We start from the raw sequence: 18,104 nt of genomic DNA on the forward strand, positions 1-18,104 counted from the left end.
GAAGTATCTTGTAGGCTTTAAGAATTTAGGGGTAGTCTGCACCCACACTAATATGATGTTAATACCTTTGAAACCATTTTTTTTTTTTAAACCTTATTTCGACAGAGCAATACAAATACAGACCTACAACCACAGGGGCCGGTCAGTAACAGCTAGCGTCAAATTCCATCAGTAATACACAGCTCATCAGCCGGCAACCCGGGGGTCCGGCAGCGATAAAATACACCCAGACGATATCCATGTAACGGAAAGAGGATCATTGAAAGGTTTCGCATTTTTTATTTTTTTTAAAAACAAACAAAACAACCTAATCCTGAGGCAATGTATAAAGGGTGTGTGACTGTCTCAAGAAGACAGCTATGAAAGGATATGAAAACATAAGGGGGGAATGAAGGGGTCAGACAACCAGGTGAAATACAACAGGACATGGACGTATGGAATGTTCGGTCACGGGGACTGAGGGACGGCAGTCGTTTCTACGAAGGGGGGGGTACAGATTTCTCCACGATACGAGTTCCATTGACCCCATATCCTTCCCCATTTCTTAGGTCGTCCACGGGCGATGTACACAGTTTGCTTTCGGAACATGCACCAGTCCATGTTGTCCTCCCAAGCGGAAACCAGGGGTGCACGTGGAGACCCCCACAGCTGGGCGACGTCTCTTTTCGCAATCATGTTGCCGAGGGTGGCCCATTGAGTCTGCGCTACGCTATAGTCATTCGGCTCCCACACATTCAACAGACATCTCCTGGCCTCTGGCAAAAGCGAAACACCCGTGACTTCATCCATAACCTCATGCACTCGTCGCCAATACTCCACCACATCAGGACATTCCCACAGAATGTGAAGAAAAGTAGCAAGCATACCACAGCCGCGCCTACACAATCCATCTAGAGAATAACCCATGCGCAGCAAACGTGGACCCGTATCATACACACGGTGTAGGATCTTCAATTGCACCAGTCGGAGACGCGCCGGGATCGCTACTTCCTTAGGAGAGGATATCGCAGCCTGCCAATCTTCATCGTCCAGCTCAAGCCCATCACCAGTCCAGGCCTCACGAAGCCGCACAAGAAGATCTGAACGATTATTAATCAGCTTTTTATAAATAAGGGAGATGGTGCTGTCCGGGACATGCCCGTCAAGCACCCGGTCTTCCAAGGGAGAGGACTCTGGGACATCAGTACCAACAGGGAAGACGGATACAAGTGCGTGACGAACCTGCAAGTAGCGGAAGTGCTCCCTATCGCCCAGTCTATATTCTTGTTGGAGTTCCACAAAGGATTTGATCCTGTCCTTGACCCAGAGGTCTCCTACCTTGCTAATCCCTATGAGATACCACTTGTCAAACCCCTTTGTTCTCCAAAGACAGCCCAGTCTCTCAGCCGCATAAAGCGGAGTGGCTCTGGTCAGCCGATCTGTCCACCCCTTAGCAACAGTCGCCGCGCCCCACACTCGTACCGCAACCCTGGTAGGCCCGGTTAAATACTTTCCCGCCGACCTGGAGTACAGCGTTCTGGTATAATCTCCTCCCGGGAGCTGCCATCTGTCCATCTCAAATGCCGGGTTAGGGACCGGGCCGTACATTGCATGGTCAATGGCATTTAGTTGCGACGCCCACTAATACCTGTTTATGTCAGGCAACGCAGTACCACCGTCGTATCAGGGTAGGGTCAGTTTCGCCAACGCAATGCGAGGTCGCCCGCCCCATACCAGCTTCCTCTGGATGCCCTCGATTTCCCGGAAGTAGCTTGCAGGCACCAGGTCAAGCGTGTTCTAAAGGGCATACAAAAAGTGAGGGAGGGATATTATTTTAAACAAGGCCGCTCTCCCAACCGGGGACAACGGCAATCCGCACCATGCTGTAACGTCGGATCGAAGCCGGTGGAGTGGCGGGAGCAGATTCTTCTCATATCGTATGGCTGAGTCCAGGGAGATATAAATCCCTAAGTATTTAAAGCCTTCACGCGATACTGGTATCAGACAGAAACGGGGCAACAGTGGCATCTCAGCAGTGAGCGGGTAAATACAGGATTTAGACCAATTGATGGCCAAACCCGAGTTTCTTCCAAAGGAGCGCAATACGTCGAACAGCACTCCCAGGGACTTACGAGGGGAAGTGAGATATAACAGGATATCATCCGCGTATAGGGATATACGGTCCTCAAAATCAGAGGACCACCTAATACCATTTAGCGACGGTTCCCACCTAAGCCACGCTGCCAGGGGCTCAAGAGCAAGCGCAAAAAGGAGCGGTGACAATGGACATCCCTGTCGTGTGCCTCTGCCAAGTACGAAAGGCTCCGAAGCCCTACCGTTTACGACCACTTGGGCCATTGGCTGTTCGCAAAGGAGTTTAACCCAGCCGATAAAATGAGGTCCGAAGCCGAATTTAGCAAGTGCCGCCCACAAATATGGCCATTCAATCGTGTGGAAGGCCATCGAGGCGTCTAACGAAACCAAGATGGCCGACTCGCGAAGCGACCCCGCCCTTGCAAGCACACCATGGAGGCGGCGTAAATTGAGAGCCGTATTCCGGTGAGGAATAAACCCGGACTGATCTGGGTGTATCAGATCACCAATAACCGTGATCCAACGATTCGATAGGAGTTTCGCCAAAATTATGGGTTCAACGTTCAGGAGTGAAATCGGCCGGTATGAAGAACATTGATCACGAGGCTTCCCATCTTTATGAATAGCTACAATAGAAGCCAATCTCTGATCTCAGGGAAAAAGCCCAAGATCACGCGATTCCAGAAACATTTGGCGAAGGCGTGGCGCTATTTTATCCGGACACAATTTATACAGCTCTATCGGGAGACCATTTGGACCAGAGGCCTTCCCTGAACGAAGAGAGCGAATAGCGAGCGCTACTTCATCAGTAGAAAAATCCACCTCCATAAGCTCGCTATTAGACTCCGAGAGGCTAGGCAACGCGATATCCCTAAGCAGCAAGTGTGAATCCTCCTCTGGCCTGTCGGAAACCGGCGAGTAAACCTTCTGAAAGTGCTGAGCAAACACCACAACTATACCATCCGGTTCCACAACCCGTTCACCGTCCTCACTCACCACGACAGGCACCACATGATTCAGCCTTTCTCTCTTATCCAGCCACGCAATCAACTTTCCAGCCTTATCTCCGACATCGTACAAACGCCCCTGTTGCTCACGACTCATCATCCTCGCCGCATCCGTCACCAACGCCTTATAATCGGCTTGTTTAAGGGCCAAAACATGTAAACCATCGGGTGTGACCTCAGACCCCAACTTCTCTTCCAACTACGTAATTTCAGTCTCCAGTCTCACCACTTCCTCATTCTTGCACTTTCTCGCGCTAGCAATCAGAGAAAGGGCTTGCCCCCGGACAACAGTCTTAAAGGCCTCCCACAGGGAAACCGAAGAGGACACCGACCCAGCATTCTCCACAAAGTAATGGTCTACACACTTAACTAACTCAGCCCTTGTTTTCGGATAACGTAGGTGCCAGGGGTTAATTGGGGCAACCCGGCCCCCGGCTTCTAAATGTACATCTATTGTAAGCCAGAGAGGCGAGTGATCCGGGATCCCCCTAGCAAGATGGCGAATTTCCCTCACAGAGACCATCTGCGCCGCTGGCAATAGGATATAATCGAGCCTAGAGAGAATTCTGTGTGCACCCGAATAGAAAGTATATTGTGCCTGCCCAGGGTGGAAGTGCCTCCAGCAATCTACCAAACCCAATGCATTCAGGAAATCGCTCATCCATAACTGCGACCTCAAAAGAGTCCGGGGGGGGGTGACGGTCTTCGCTACCACAAACAACCGAGTTAAAATCCCCACCAACCACCATCATACCCAGTGGGAAATTCAGCACCACCCTACCCAGATCAGCAAATGTGATGGACTGTAAACCCGGTGGGACATATACAGAAAGAATAGAGATCGTCTTCCCCTCCCAGCGACCTGTAATGGCCGCGTATCGGCCTCTTTCATCTAACACAGTGTCGCCTATCTCCAAGGGGAGGGAACTCCTAACCAAGACACCCGCCCCCCTCGATCCAGTAGTGAATCCTGAATGCGCCACCAAGCGGTATCCCCTTCTGTTCATTGCCTGGCAAGCATTCCCTATAAGATGAGTCTCCTGCAATAACACTACATCAGGTGAAAGACGTTTCAGATACTGTAAAACAATCCCCCGCTTAATCCTGTCACCCAGACCGTTGACATTCCAACTCAGCACCCGTAGCCCCCTACCCCCCATTCCCAGCGCATGAGCTATGCCCCCCCAAAGAAACAGACACAGTGATCCAAGTATGCAGCAAAACAGATCCCCGGGATAAACAAATAGACAAGAAGCCCCCCACACCCCCAGGAAAACCCGTAAAACACACCCCCCCACCCTGCCCCCCTGCGTTAGACCCGAAAGCCACCCCTACTTGCAGTGTGCCTGTCGCCCCATTGAACTAATCTACGGAAAGAGAGAAAAAGACCCCTTAGAGGAGGAAGAATCCTGAGCCCTCCCGCCCCCTAGCAATCAACAGGTCATATGCAAAATAATAATCAAACCCCCGCTGAAAGTCTAGATAGATGGCCCGCCGGTAAGGGCTCACTCCACCCGTTCCTCCAGGCCACCTTCGGCTCCCGTCGTCCGATCTTGTCCATCGCGATGTGTCGGCAAAGTGTCGAGCCAGTCACTTGCGACCTCCGGGCGGTCAAAGAAGAGCACACGCTCCTCGTACTGGATCCTCAAGCGAGCCGGGAAGAACATGGCATATTTTAGACCCATGTCCCTGAGGCGCCTTTTAACACCAGTGAAGCTCATGCGCTGGTTTTGCACCGCCTGCGTGAAATCTGGGTAGAAGTTGATCGAAGCATTATCAAATTTCGTAGGTCCGTTGGTACGCGATGCTTGCAGGATAGCGTCCCTATCACGAAAGTTGAAAATCCTGGCGACAATAGGCCTCGGCGCGGCGCCCAGTCTAGGCCTACCACCTGGGACTCTGTGAGCACGCTCCACAGTGAAAAAATTGCTAAGTCCCTTAGGCGCGAGATGGTTCAGCACCAGATCCTCCACTAAAAGGTCCATGGAGAGCTCCGAGGAACTTTCTGGAACACCAATAATACGAACGTTGTTACGCCTGGCACAGCTTTCAAAATCGTCCAGCCGGCGGGCAAACAAGTCATTTGATGATCGGAGAGTACGAACCTCCGCCTGTAGATCCGATACATCCGTCGTGAGGCTTGCGGTCTTAATGTCCAACGACTTGACCCGCTCGTTGGTTTTCACAAGTTCCGTTCTAACAAGGTTGACTTCAATCGCAACCGTGTCTATTTTGGAAACCAGGGTCTCATACTGCTGGCTCGTTGAAGTCTTAACGCCGGCAATGGCGCCCATGACATCCTGCAGTGACAAGTCTTCCATTCTGGGAGAGCCATCTCCAGTCTCATCCAAAACTTTGCCCACTCCTCCAGGGGATCCCTTTGGGCGGGCGAAGCGGTCGATAGTGTTCGACTGGGCTGCACCTCCTCGGAATGTGCCCCTGGTGGCTCTCTTCTCACTATCCGACCTACCCGCCATACCAGTTAGTGAGCCCAGCCGGGCCGTTCGAGATCTGGTGAGAATGGCTCCCCAAGACACCAACCAACAAAGGCAGGGATGAGGGCAAGAGAAGAGAGACGTAGGGCCAGCAGCAGAGCGAGGTCAACAGTCGCAGCAGACGGTGAATCTCAGTGGGTGATGAACCAAAAGCGAAACCGAAAGTACCACAGGGGCGACAGATGGATCTCAAAGGCCGCTGTTGTTCAATTGCCACCTGGGTACTTCAGAGACTCAAGGCCGCGGAGGTCTGTCGGTGTAGGCCACAAAGTTCAAAGGCGCAGAGAGTCCGGTTCCCAGCGGCCAAATCAATTTCTGAAAAACGACAGTATGTCAGCAGGGCATCAGCTAATATAACCCGTCGTCCAAATCAGGATATTTAACAGGATAGATGCGGGAGGCGGAAAGGGTCTCGGAGTCCTGTGCTCACGCGTCCATCTTGGATCCGCGCGTAGCTCCTCCTCCCCTTTGAAACAATTTTAATACAACCTGTTAAAGAGCAATTTACAGGCTTATGCTAACTAGGCCTTGACTGGGTCTTGACGCCATCTTGTTCAAAATGGATGTCTCACGCTGCACATTAATTTTTTGCTATTTCTGCAACAGAGTCGAACAAAGTCATATTTGTTCATTTGCAAAACACTTCTCAAAGACTTTTTAATCTTTCTCAAGGTTTCTACCACTTGCATGCACTATTGCATTCATTCACAATAGTTCACTGTTGTTTTTGTGACTAGTTTGTTCTGCCATTTCCGGATGATTTCAGCCTCCTCTGTTTGAAACAATATGCATGTAGTGAGATAGTGCTTAGGTAGTAAGGCAATATGACGCTGTTCATTTTCTGTGCTCTTATTTGCTGGAATTGTATTCTTTTTCTCAAAGCAGTATGAATCTACAGTCTTCATTATAGTCTATGAACAGATTTCCTATATAAACCCTCAAATTTGTGGGAAAGCCAGATGACTTTCCGATGCTACTACGGATACTGTCCAATTTCTCTCCGATTTTGCTGCTCATTTGGAACTTTGAATAATTCTTGTTTTTGTTTATTTTTCTGCATTGTCCAATTACTGAGAGATTTTGTGGCAATGATTTATGCATCTGAATTTCATAATTTATGCATTATTCCCTTTAAATTTCTGTAATAAATCATTCTAAATGTCGAATTCCGCCCTTGAACTCACTTATTGAGTCTATCCTGCCTTAATTAACGTGTTTTTGAGATTATGTTTTGTATCTTACCGGGGGACACACTGCCTCATGAAATGGAGGTTTAACACCGAACGCAGTCCACCCAACTTTTGGCGTGTTGTTGAGGTGTCTTTTTTGGGTGTAAGATTTTAGATGTCACCCTAGCTCACAGTTGCAACAAATTGGCGGATCGCTCGCACCCCCTTCTTCTTATGGGAGCTACACTGTTGACCTGTCACATCGGTTGTGCTTTGCTGCGGCAGGTGTGCATAGTCCACTGAGGCATGATGGGCCGTTTGATGAGATAGCTTAGCCTTTCAAGGTCATGGGTGGAAGGCAGAAAAGACTTGCCAATGGAAGGGCAGACATGTCTGGTGCGTGAAGCAACATGAGGCCTTGGCAAGCAAGTCTATACCTTGCTGCCGCTTTTTGGTGTATCGTTCGCTCAGGCAGATGTGTGCACCGCAGCAACTTAAGGACCACTTAGACACTGTCAGGGGGTTCACACCCGACTGCTGGAACTAACTAGGCATGATCAATAAATACATACAGCACGTCTCATGCTGGAAGAAGCCATTAGGTATCAACATACGTGCCAACAGACCTGGTTCAGATGGGAGGCTTCGATTTTTTTTAGCCCCAAATGGCTTTATTTTAGATGTCTCCAGCCTAAAATCTCCTCTGCTTCAATGTAAGTCAATGGGGAAAATCAATTACCCCGATTTTGTTTTCAAAATATCCCTCTTGCCAATTTCAAAATGTTGGCATGTATTTATCAACGAAGGAGGGGGACAAGAGTCTGCAGTGGGTCATTACAGTAGATCGTAAATAGAAAACGCACTGCGTTTCAGTGGAATTGTACACTGAGCAGACAGCTTCTTTTTAATTCCCAGCAGATTAAAGCGATTTTGAGGGCAAACAGCAGTCACAGGCTCCAGCGCAGTTAGGACTGCCTCCTTCCTTGCTGCGCAGACCCCTGCAGGGCAAAGGGGCCCCCTTCAACACAAGGCTTATGATTATGTGTGAGATATGGGGCTGTCAGAGGCTCCTAGCACATTCTGCAGGGGCGCCCCATAATGCTGGATGCCTGCAACCGGTTTCGGAGCTGGGCTGCGAAGAGGTTTGATCACTCCTCTAGAATAAAATGTATTTTCAGGTCTTATTCAAAACAGTGTCACTGTCACATGTTGACAGATGTAACGGGAGACTGTACGAGACTCCAATGTATGGTATTTAAACAGGACACGCACAACTGTTGCTTTAAATAGACTAGCTGTGAGTGCAGACCGTAGCCTTGGTGTGTTTTGGGAAACATTTTAAAAACAATTTCCAGACAAGCAGAGTGCACGCTTGCTTCTTTCAGTCCGGTTTAAAATAAGAAAAGTACAGCGCAGACCACTGAGCATTCAACGCAGCGGCTGTTATTCAACCCCAGACCCGACGACAGTTGGGAGGGGAGGGGAAGGGGGAAAAGTAGAAGCAGAACAGTCCCAGCTCTTTGGGAGGGATTCGGCGAGCTCGCGGATTTCTGCTGGGGCCCCACGTGAAGCAGCTGGAGCAGCGCGCGAGGCCGGCGGAAGCGCGAGGCGCTCGCGCCCCAGCTGCCCTCCCGTTTTGTTTGTGCGCCGGGCGCGAGCTGCCCGGGGTTCAGAGAGGGCACTTCAGCAGGCTGTGCCTTCTAACCGGGCGCTCGGCTGGTGCGCTTGTCAGACGCCGCCGCGCAGCTGGCTCTGCTGTCAGCCAAGTGCAGCATGCTCGTGAACTCGCAGCGCCCCCGTCCACTCCCCCGGCGGACCCACCTTCAGTGCCGAAGTTCAGCCCGATAAAGAGCGCAGCCCTTGGACTGAGCTCCCCTGCTGCCTTATTTATCTTCTTGGCGCAGCCTCGTGTTTGTAATTTGCAGTCGGAGCCGTGTGTTGCTTTGTGCTCCCAGCGGCCTGATGCAGGGGGAGCGCGGCTGCCTGGGACTGGGAGGATTGCAGCGCAGGCTCGCCCAGCGTGCACGGAGCTGCTGCCCGGTGTGCCCGGGTCCGTCTCCCGCTGGCATTAAAAAGAAGGGACAGGAACTCCAGGGTGAGTAAAACACGACACCCGCCAAATCTCCTATTCATCACATTGTGCCCGGCTTCGCGTCAAGGTGCATCAGCCCCGCTGGCTGGGCTGTGCTCGCGTGCACGGTTGCAAACAAAGAGGCAGCGTGGGAAGCTGGAAAATGTCATGCAAGGTTTATTTAACGAAATCAGCTGAAACAATCTTGTTTGTTTTGTTTTTGCTCAGAACCTTGGCATGTGGGCATTGCTGGTAACTGGGATTTCACGCGGGGCATGAGCACAACTCTCATCTCTCATTTAACATGTGAGAGGAATCTCACAGGTATTAATCGCTGCAGCTGTGAACTGACAGCCTCGTGCACGCTCCAGCAGTTCGAGGTGGGGTGGGGGGGAGAGGGGGTTCTTTGATAAGCAGCAGCAAAAGAGGGATGAGCTCGCGCGCAGGCTGGCAGCCGGCCCCGTGCCCTCTTCACCAGTCGTTGTGTTGTTGCTCACAGGTTGTTCGTAGAGGCGCGCTCAGGGCCCAGGAGTGGCAGCGATGGACGCAGTTGTGCACAATATGCAGAAGGTGACCGAGCTGGAGCACATGGCCGAGCTGCTTATCACCGGGGAGCAGTTAAGGTAGGGAAGCCTCCTTTGCACGGACGTCACTTTACACACCCACCCCTTCAAGCCGGGGAAGGGCCGGATAAGGCCTGCAGATGTAACTGGACAAGTACACTGAGCTGACATGATGGGCGTGGCCGAACCACGTGGTGGGCCACACAATTAAGCATTTGTGCGGGATGTATAAATTTAGCATTTTTATCCTCACAGATTGTTTTTAAAGAGCATGTAGAAGGGGTGAATTTTGTTTAAACGTATTATTATTTGCATGCACAAAATCACATTGTACAGTTTGCTACACATAGATACAGCAATGCATTAACATTACATTGACACAGATGTTGCTCAGCCCTGACATTCTTTGGGCAAGAAGGGGTGAATTTGACCATAAGTTCTACTTTGTTTAAAATGTATGTATCACAATTAGGGAGTCCTCTGGATAGACAAGCGAAGAAATTAAAAGTAAAATCTAATCACCTGCCACGAGGGCTTTAAGTGGAATGAAAAAACTAGGGGGTCTCTCAAAGTGGCGTGGCCGATGTAATTAAGGGCGTTGCTTAAAAATACACAAGGTAAAATTCGGTGCTTAGCAAAGTGTGCCTCCTTACTGGTATTTTGCTGCTTCAGTCCTTGCATACAGATATATAATACAAGTGACAGGGGCGGCTCCTCCACTTGGGCGGAGGAGCGTCGCCTCACTGCTTTCCTAGTGCGAGAGCCAAAACCTAAAATGGTAATAACTTTTGGGTATTACCATTTTATGTTGCTTTCTGCATTGCGGGTGGGCGGAACTGCCAGGGAAGGGCAGGAGTGGTTTGCCCACTCCTGAGTACGCATGATTGGTTTGGTCGGCCCTCTCGGGCCACCCAAATCAGTCCTGCGTACTCTGCAGTGCACTTCTCCATGCAGGCTGCATTGCAGCCTACATGGAGAATATGCAATCCCCTACAGCCCCCAGCTGGGGTGGGCCCTAACAATCAAAATGCCCCACTGGAGCGTTTTGATTGGCTTAGGGGAGGGGAGGGAGGCTGCCTGCTTCCTGTTCCTGCTGGAGGCAGGAAAGCAGGAGCAGTGAAGACTCTCGACCCAGGAAAGGTGGTATAACTTTTTTTTACATTATTTGAACCTCCCCTTCCCCACGCAACCCCTCACCTTAAGGATAAGGGCAGAAATGGAGGGCATGACAGGGAGAGCACTTACCTGAGACGCCGCCACCGCCAGGAGTCACAAAGGGGCCGCCATTATCACGCCGCCACCGCCAGGAGTCAAACGAACGCTGACATACCGCGCCGCCGCTCCGGGACTTCAATTCCCGGCAGCATTTGCGGCTGCGCGCTCCGTTACACCGCGCACCGCGCCAGGAGGCGCCAGGGGGCATAAGAGCAGGCTACGCCCGCTTCGCGGGACGCCCGGGGCTAAGCCCGGGCAAAGGGCGGGCCCTCTACGGCCCTCATCGTCAGGAAGCGACAGGGACAGGGCCAGAAACTCTGTTGGATGCTTGAGGCATACCCTACTATCCAAGTAAGACATTGTTGTATTTACATTACATCTACTGTTGAGACTGAGGAGACAGTCTTCTGGCTGTAGTGGCAGGATGCCGAAAAGAGGTGCTGTCCCTATAGCAAATACTATGGAAAACTACTTGGTCCAAACTGTGCAAAAAATAAATATTCAGAGGAGAGAATCTTTGGTGTTGAGTCAATCACCCGATTTACGATGTTTGAGCCTTACCATACTTCCCCCCACTGATGATATTATATCCCTGGATACTGATCTTGAAGCCTGTTCTATCCTTCCTATTAATCAGGATACCGGCAATTTAACTGAAATTACTGTGCCAGGCCCGGAGGTACTTATTGCGGACCCTGTGAACAATATAGACAGTGACTCTGAACAGGAGATACATGCTTGTCCTTCAGAGGAAGATCAGTCCATATCTGATCAAGCCCCCCGGTCAGAACACTCTAGGGCAAAAACCCAGCCAAAACGGGGTGGGTTAAGGTCGGGGACAAGGAGGAAGAGGGCAAACACCCCAAAGGTTAACTTAAAGGAAAATGGAGAGGGAAGAGCAAAGCTCAATGTCAATGTTGATGATGATTTGTTTGTAAAAATTGCTGAGCTAATTGAAAGTAAAATTAAAGCCATTGTTAAACCTCTAATTGCCAAAATAGACAAATTACAAACTGAGGTTAAAAAGCTAGGTGGCCAGCAGAACAAGCTAGTGGAGGGTGTTGAAAATGTTACTTCGCTGGTAGTTAACTTGGGCAATAATACTGGAGAGCATGTTGACCCCGAGGGTGAAGGAACAGATGAATTATTGCATAATAATCCCCCAACGCAGTTACCGGTTCTAAAAGCTAATGAAATAGTTGGTAAAGGGGATGGTCCTTTAACAGTTGAAATTCCCCCAGTACAAGACCAGTTAACGGACCCTTTACAATTTATAGTCGAAGCTTCACCTGTTGATCTAGTACTAGCCAATGTTCCCCCCCTAGAAGCTGGTATAGTAGAATCCCCCTCCTCTTTGTCTAATAAGGCATTGCAATGGCTCACAAATAGTATGAGGCTAGCCCCGGGGGGTGGGGGGGGGGGCAACAGTTGGCTCAAGAGATTAAGAACGCAAAAAGGGTTTCCTGGTTAGGAAATCGTCCCCAAAAATTTAAAGGGGACTGTGTGGCAGTGAGTTTTTCACATACAGGCGTTTTGCCAAACATCCTCACTAACTTACTCCCGCCCCAACGCAGGCAGGGTACTGTTGTCCCATTAACTTTAAATTTTTTTATGGAGAACAACAGAATGTCACCTACCCTAGGACTCCAGCTTTTGGGTGGGATAATAATTGGGATACAAACAATAGATGGGGTCGAGATCAACATCGAAATACTGTAAACCACCCAGTCTTTCCAGTTCACCAAAATCCTTTTGTACAACCTCTTTTGTTGTCTAACCGATATGCTCCACTATCCTTTCTGGATCAAAACAATTGACTTTTGCCTGAACATATAAGCCAAGAGGAGAACAATGTACCTGTATTTAGTATGCTTACTTGGAATATTGCGGGAATCAGGGCCAAAGTAGGCAATGTGGCATGGACAGACTTTATGATTAAGTTCGACATTATTGCATTGCAGGAAACATGGGATACAAACAATAGTTTTTCTTTAGATGGCTATAGCCATTTCTGTATTCCTGCAGTGTCTAGCGCTGCAGGAAGAGCCAAGGGAGGATTGTTAAGCCTCTTTAAACTAGATATTAAAGGTAGCCTAAAGAAATGTGACTTGGGTTCCGAGCAATGTTTAATTGTTGAACTTTCCTCAGTAGAATCTCCCAACATTTTATTTATACATTTTTATAACTCCAATGTATCAGACTGCACTTTACATAGTCTAGATAGATTGGACCATTTTTTGTCAGTCTATAGTGAAAATGTTAATTCTTTTGAAATCATTTTCTTGGGTGATTTTAATATACACCCGTGTTTATTAATGTGTGTTTGCGATGACATAGAATCCCCTCCAAATTGTTCGCCCATCCATCTTGAACATAACAAACAGGGGGATTGTTTAGAGAACTTTCTAGCAAGATGGAACTTATATGAGTCTGGCTGCATTCAACCGACCTTCGGGGGCACTTTGGAGTAAACTTTCCTATCGGCTGGCAGTGTGTGTGGTTCCCCGCCGCCGCAAGCAAAACGCGGCCGCCGGGTAGAACTACACTACCCAGGATCCCCTGGGACGCCGACCTCCGTGATCCCCGGACTTCCGCGCCTGGAGGCGCTTAAATTCCAGCTGCCCCTCCCGCGTCGCGGGAGCGCGCGGGGCCGCGCCGGGCTAAGCCCGGGCAAAGGGCGGGCCCTCTGTGGCCCTCAGAGGCACGAGGAGGACGGGACAGGGCCACCCCCTTTTTATTCACCCATTCGATACAACTTGAAGGTACTGTTCATTGGTCCATTGGCCATTCCTCATTTGGGAACTGTGGGTACTACTATCATTTCCGGGACTATTCTGTTTGCTATGTGTCATTGAAACCTGTATCTGTAGTCCTGCGTAACAACCCAAACCGCAGAACAGGGGTTAGTATCTGTCAGCATGTCCCCAAGAGGCACCCGCAGCAAAACTGCTGCTGCTGTGACTGGCCCCATTGACCTTTTTATATCTAAGGCCAATGATGCCATCAATCAGGGCATTAACCTACTAGAACGCAGGGTATCACAAGACCTGGCGCATGCCAAACGTTCTTCGCTTGGCCTTATTGCTACCGCCACCACACCTGCACAAGCTATGCCTAACAATATTAGACCCCTACTTGATGTTTGTGCTGACATACACACCATTCCCAGCGAGGTTAACCTCTCAGCCTCCATTCCCCTGCTAGACACAGACACCGACACTAGCACCGATCTGGAAAAAACGCCTGACTTACTAATTAACCCCTCTCCCAAAGTAAAATCTGCTGATAACATCAGGCATGCTAGAGGCAGGCGAGAGGGGGCAGTTCAAAAACTGAAGTTACACGCACCCAAGCCCCGGGTCACTACGATCAGGAAATATGGCCGGGCACAAAGGAAACCTGGGAAAAATACCAACTCTGTCCCTGACAATAATCATAACGCGACTAAGGTTATGGTAATATCCCAGAGGGATGATAGTGAAACTGTTCAACAGGGTAGAACAACGAACACTAACGGAAACATAGACAAGGCATATGACCCCCTGTTGGAAAAACTGGGGGATTTATTAAGCATTTATCTATCCCCAATCGAAAATAGGCTTGCTCGATTAGAAAAACAGCTAGATGAATTGAGCAACCCTCTTAAGACTTTCCTAAAGGGAGGTCCTGCAATTAGCACAAAAAATAGTAACCCCACCAATATAGCAGGCCCTAAAACAACTATTTTACAATTGCCCCCAGCTGCCCCAAATAACGTAGATAAAGTCGTACCTGTTGCGCCGGCCAATGGCCCAATTACCAAACAAAAAACAGCAACACCACACACTAACAGCAAATCCACAGATAAAAGGAAGGATCCTGGCACCAATACCACCACGAATACTACACTCCCAATTGCGAGTACCACAGGCCACCCTTCAGTTTCAACAAGCAATCCTATCTTGACCCAACCCATCCCAAAAACATCCAGACAAGTTCCTGCACGCATTAATCTTCCTCCGGAATGCGGTGCATATGTATTAGTGTTAGTAAACGTTACCAAACTAAGAGAGGATCAGGACGAAAATCCCACATCACTCAAAAATAAAACCCTGCACTGGCTAATTACTAACTGTAACTACCCGATTGATGGTGCAAGGGAGATTATTAACACACAGAGGGTGGGTTGGATTGGACCACTTAGGAAAAAATTTGAGGGCGACTGTGTCACTATTAGTTTTAGAAAACCACATTGGGCAGAGAAAACATTAGCCAACGCCCCTTTACCATCGCCATGGGAATTTAACACCACGCTCCTTCCCTTAGGATATTTTTACCGACACCTGATACCCCCAGAACAAGCCACGGTTAACTATCCCGACAATTTCCCCACTAATTCATACCCAGAGATGAATTTTGGTGCAAGGGTCAAATCACCCCTTTTTGCCCAAAACCAGAACTTACATGCCGCCTTTCCCAACAACCTCAATTGGCACCCACAACCTCCTATGCCAATCCCTACCCCCAACCATCCGCAGTACTTTCAAGCCCCAACTATGCACCAGAGCAAACACAGGGATAGGTCCTACTCAATCCCCAACCCATTCCAGTTTGCACAGATGACACAAGCTAGGCCAATGTACAATGTCCCAACTTTCAATCGGTTCGACTACCTATCATCATTAGACGAACAGGATTGACTGAGCACACCCCTTAACAAAAAATTACGCAACAACGCAAAAGCCTGTAACCAAGAGGATGCCACAATTATAAATTCACCTGCATCGCTCCATGTTAAAACAGCAGTTCCAGAAATCATATTGTCGGATAGTATTCCGGCCATTGTAAACGAACCAACTATCTATGATAATGGGAATACTAGGCGCACATTTATTAACCAGGGGTTCAAACACGGCCTATCAATTCTAAGCTGGAATGTCGCAGGTTTAGAATCTAAGCTCTCTGACCCTGCTTGGACCGAACTAATTAATGACATAGATATACTTATGTTCCAAGAGACTTGGGCTGTTGATAACCTGTATATTGAAGGCTACCACTGTTTCAGCCTGACATCTACAAAACCTAGCTTTGGCCGAGCGGTGGGTGGACTCTTCATGGGGATTAGAATTTTGGCAGGCGGTATAATTAATGTTTTGAAGTCAGACAACCTTGCCAATTCCAACATTCAAATTCTGGAATATAAATTGAAATCAAAGACCACAATTTATTTAATTAATTTTTACAACAATGATTTTAATGGTGTACCGAACAAAAATTTTGCTGCTTTATCTAAGGTTTTAAACATGATTGATTGTTCTTTGTCAGTAGACACTAAGACTAGTATTCTGATCGGGGGAGATTTTAATGTGAAACTTATAGATAACTACGGATCCACTAATTTTGATCACTGTAATGACCGCAGGGGTTTGGAACTGATTAGCATACTCTCTGATTTTAATCTTGCTGATGTAATGAGTGTAGGGTATGATATGAATTTTCCCTATGCCCCTACGTTTAAGGGCAGGGATAACGGTTCAATCATCAATTACATTTTTACATCACCTGTGCTAACGGACTGTTTAATCAAATCTACTGTGGTGCAAACGTCCTTCAGCGATCATAATCCTTTGTTTGCTATTTTTAACCTCGCACCCAGTCCGATTTTTATGAATTTAAATGGAGCAAGGGATATCACACCCTCAATTGACGGCCTTCGCCTTAAATGGAGAGGAATTGATTGTGGGGCCATTATAGATACGATCCGGGAGGCACATCCGGATTTATTGAAATGCCTCTCCTCCCCAAGTACAAATAATGAAGAACTGATTATTAATTTTGAAGCTTTATGCACCAATATAAAAAATCTCCTGTCAGTCCCACTCTCTACTGACCACAAAGAGCCACGGTGGTTTGATACATCTTGCTCCGTGGCCAATAGAGAGTTAAGAAAGGCCCTCTCTGCCAATCCCAGGTGTAAGGACGTTGTTCGAGCTGCCAGGAAAAACTATAAAGACAAAACATCAAAAAGGAAGGCAGATTTGCTCTCCGATCACTGGGATAAGCTGGTTATCAGCGCCAATCTGGGTGGCAGCGGCCCATTTTGGTCGGCAGTTAGGAGAACGAGGGAAATGGGCAAAGAGCTTACAAAAATTAGCTGCAACATAACCAGCTCAGCCTGGGAGACCCATTTTTCTAATATTTATGCCGCCCCCTCTGATGAGCAACCTCTCCCTAACCTGAACCAAACAGCAGGCTTAGAGATCTCGGACCTAGAAGTCAGGAAAGCTATCAAAGAGAGCCTAGGTAACAAGGCGCCCGGGCCGGACGGCCTCCCTATCGACATCATCAAATTTAACGTTGATCTCTGGACACCAATACTTTTAAACATTTTTAACAGTCTTCCACATGTAGCCATGCCTGCCACCTGGGCTACTAGTATTATTGTCCCCATCTATAAAAAGGGAGACAGATCTGACCCAGTAAACTATCGTCCCATCTCCCTCCTGGATAATACTCTAAAAATACTAGGACGAATAATTTATAACAGGGTACTGGAATGGGCGTCTGATTCTGACTTTTTAGACCCCTGCCAGATGGGGTTTAGGAGCGGGGTAGGAACAGTCGAGCAATGCCTAAACTTAAAATTGATAATAGATAAATACTGCATTGCTCGCTCATCCCCCGTTTACCTAGCCTTTATGGATCTTTCATCCGCATTCGATCTAGTGAATAGATCCAAGCTATGGTTAACCCTCCTGTCAAACGGTCTCGATGCCACTCTTGTTAGATTCTTAGCCTACCTCCATACTGACTTGAAAGCTCGGGTACGTATTGGGATGGGCGGAGAGGTATCGGGAGCCATCAAGATAGGGAGGGGGGTGAGACAGGGGTGTGTTTTAGCACCCCTGCTGTTTATTATCTATATTAATGGCCTGTCCAACTGTTTAAAGAAAGCTACCCCTGATGTCCCAATCATTTTAGGAAATCCCTTGCCCGTACTTTTATATGCAGACGACGCTGTCCTTATGGCACGTACACCTAACGCTCTACGTCTGCTTGTACATAGTTTTGTAAATTTTATGGAGGGACTGGATTTGAAAGTTAATTTTAAAAAGTCTTTTATCATGCCCTGTGGGCCGGGCAAAAGGAAACTCGGTACTATTCAAATTGGAACAGACAAACTTGAATCTGTCCATAAGTTCCCTTATCTGGGGTTGGTTTTCGCTGCGAACGGCTCCTGGAGTGGGCATGTGGCCCACGCCACGAGCAAGTTCTCGAAAGCCAACAACTCTGTCCTGAGTCTCCCCCGCCCTAAGAAAATCGGTGCCACTAAAGCTATTGTTAAAATTTTTAAACTACAGTGTTCCCCTGTTGCCACGTATGGAGCCGAAGTTTGGGGATCGGCCAGCAGCATTGGTATTCAAAGAGAGGAAAACCGTTTTTGCAGAAAATTGCTGGGAGCACCAATTTCCTCTTCCAATTTCATCTGTCATAATGAACTCAACCTCCCTTTTATAAACGACTTTATTAAA

General features: G+C 48.4%; 1 protein-coding gene across 1 annotated transcript in view; it reads left to right on the forward strand.

Moving 5' to 3' along the window:
• The first annotated feature begins 8,208 nt into the window (after nucleotides 1–8,208).
• DEPTOR (DEP domain containing MTOR interacting protein) overlaps nucleotides 8,209–18,104 on the forward strand; it is a 545,002-nt gene continuing 535,106 nt past the window's right edge. The window contains exons 1-2 of the mRNA XM_086966162.1: nucleotides 8,209–8,839; nucleotides 9,315–9,438. Of these exons, the coding sequence (XP_086822288.1) occupies nucleotides 9,356–9,438 (83 nt within the window). The 5' untranslated portion in view covers nucleotides 8,209–8,839; nucleotides 9,315–9,355. The remainder of the gene's footprint in view (nucleotides 8,840–9,314; nucleotides 9,439–18,104) is intronic.

The sequence above is a fragment of the Lissotriton vulgaris genome, chromosome 4_1 (assembly GCF_964263255.1).
Source record: "Lissotriton vulgaris chromosome 4_1, aLisVul1.2, whole genome shotgun sequence".
In the NCBI taxonomy this organism is placed as follows: Eukaryota; Metazoa; Chordata; class Amphibia; order Caudata; family Salamandridae; genus Lissotriton; species Lissotriton vulgaris.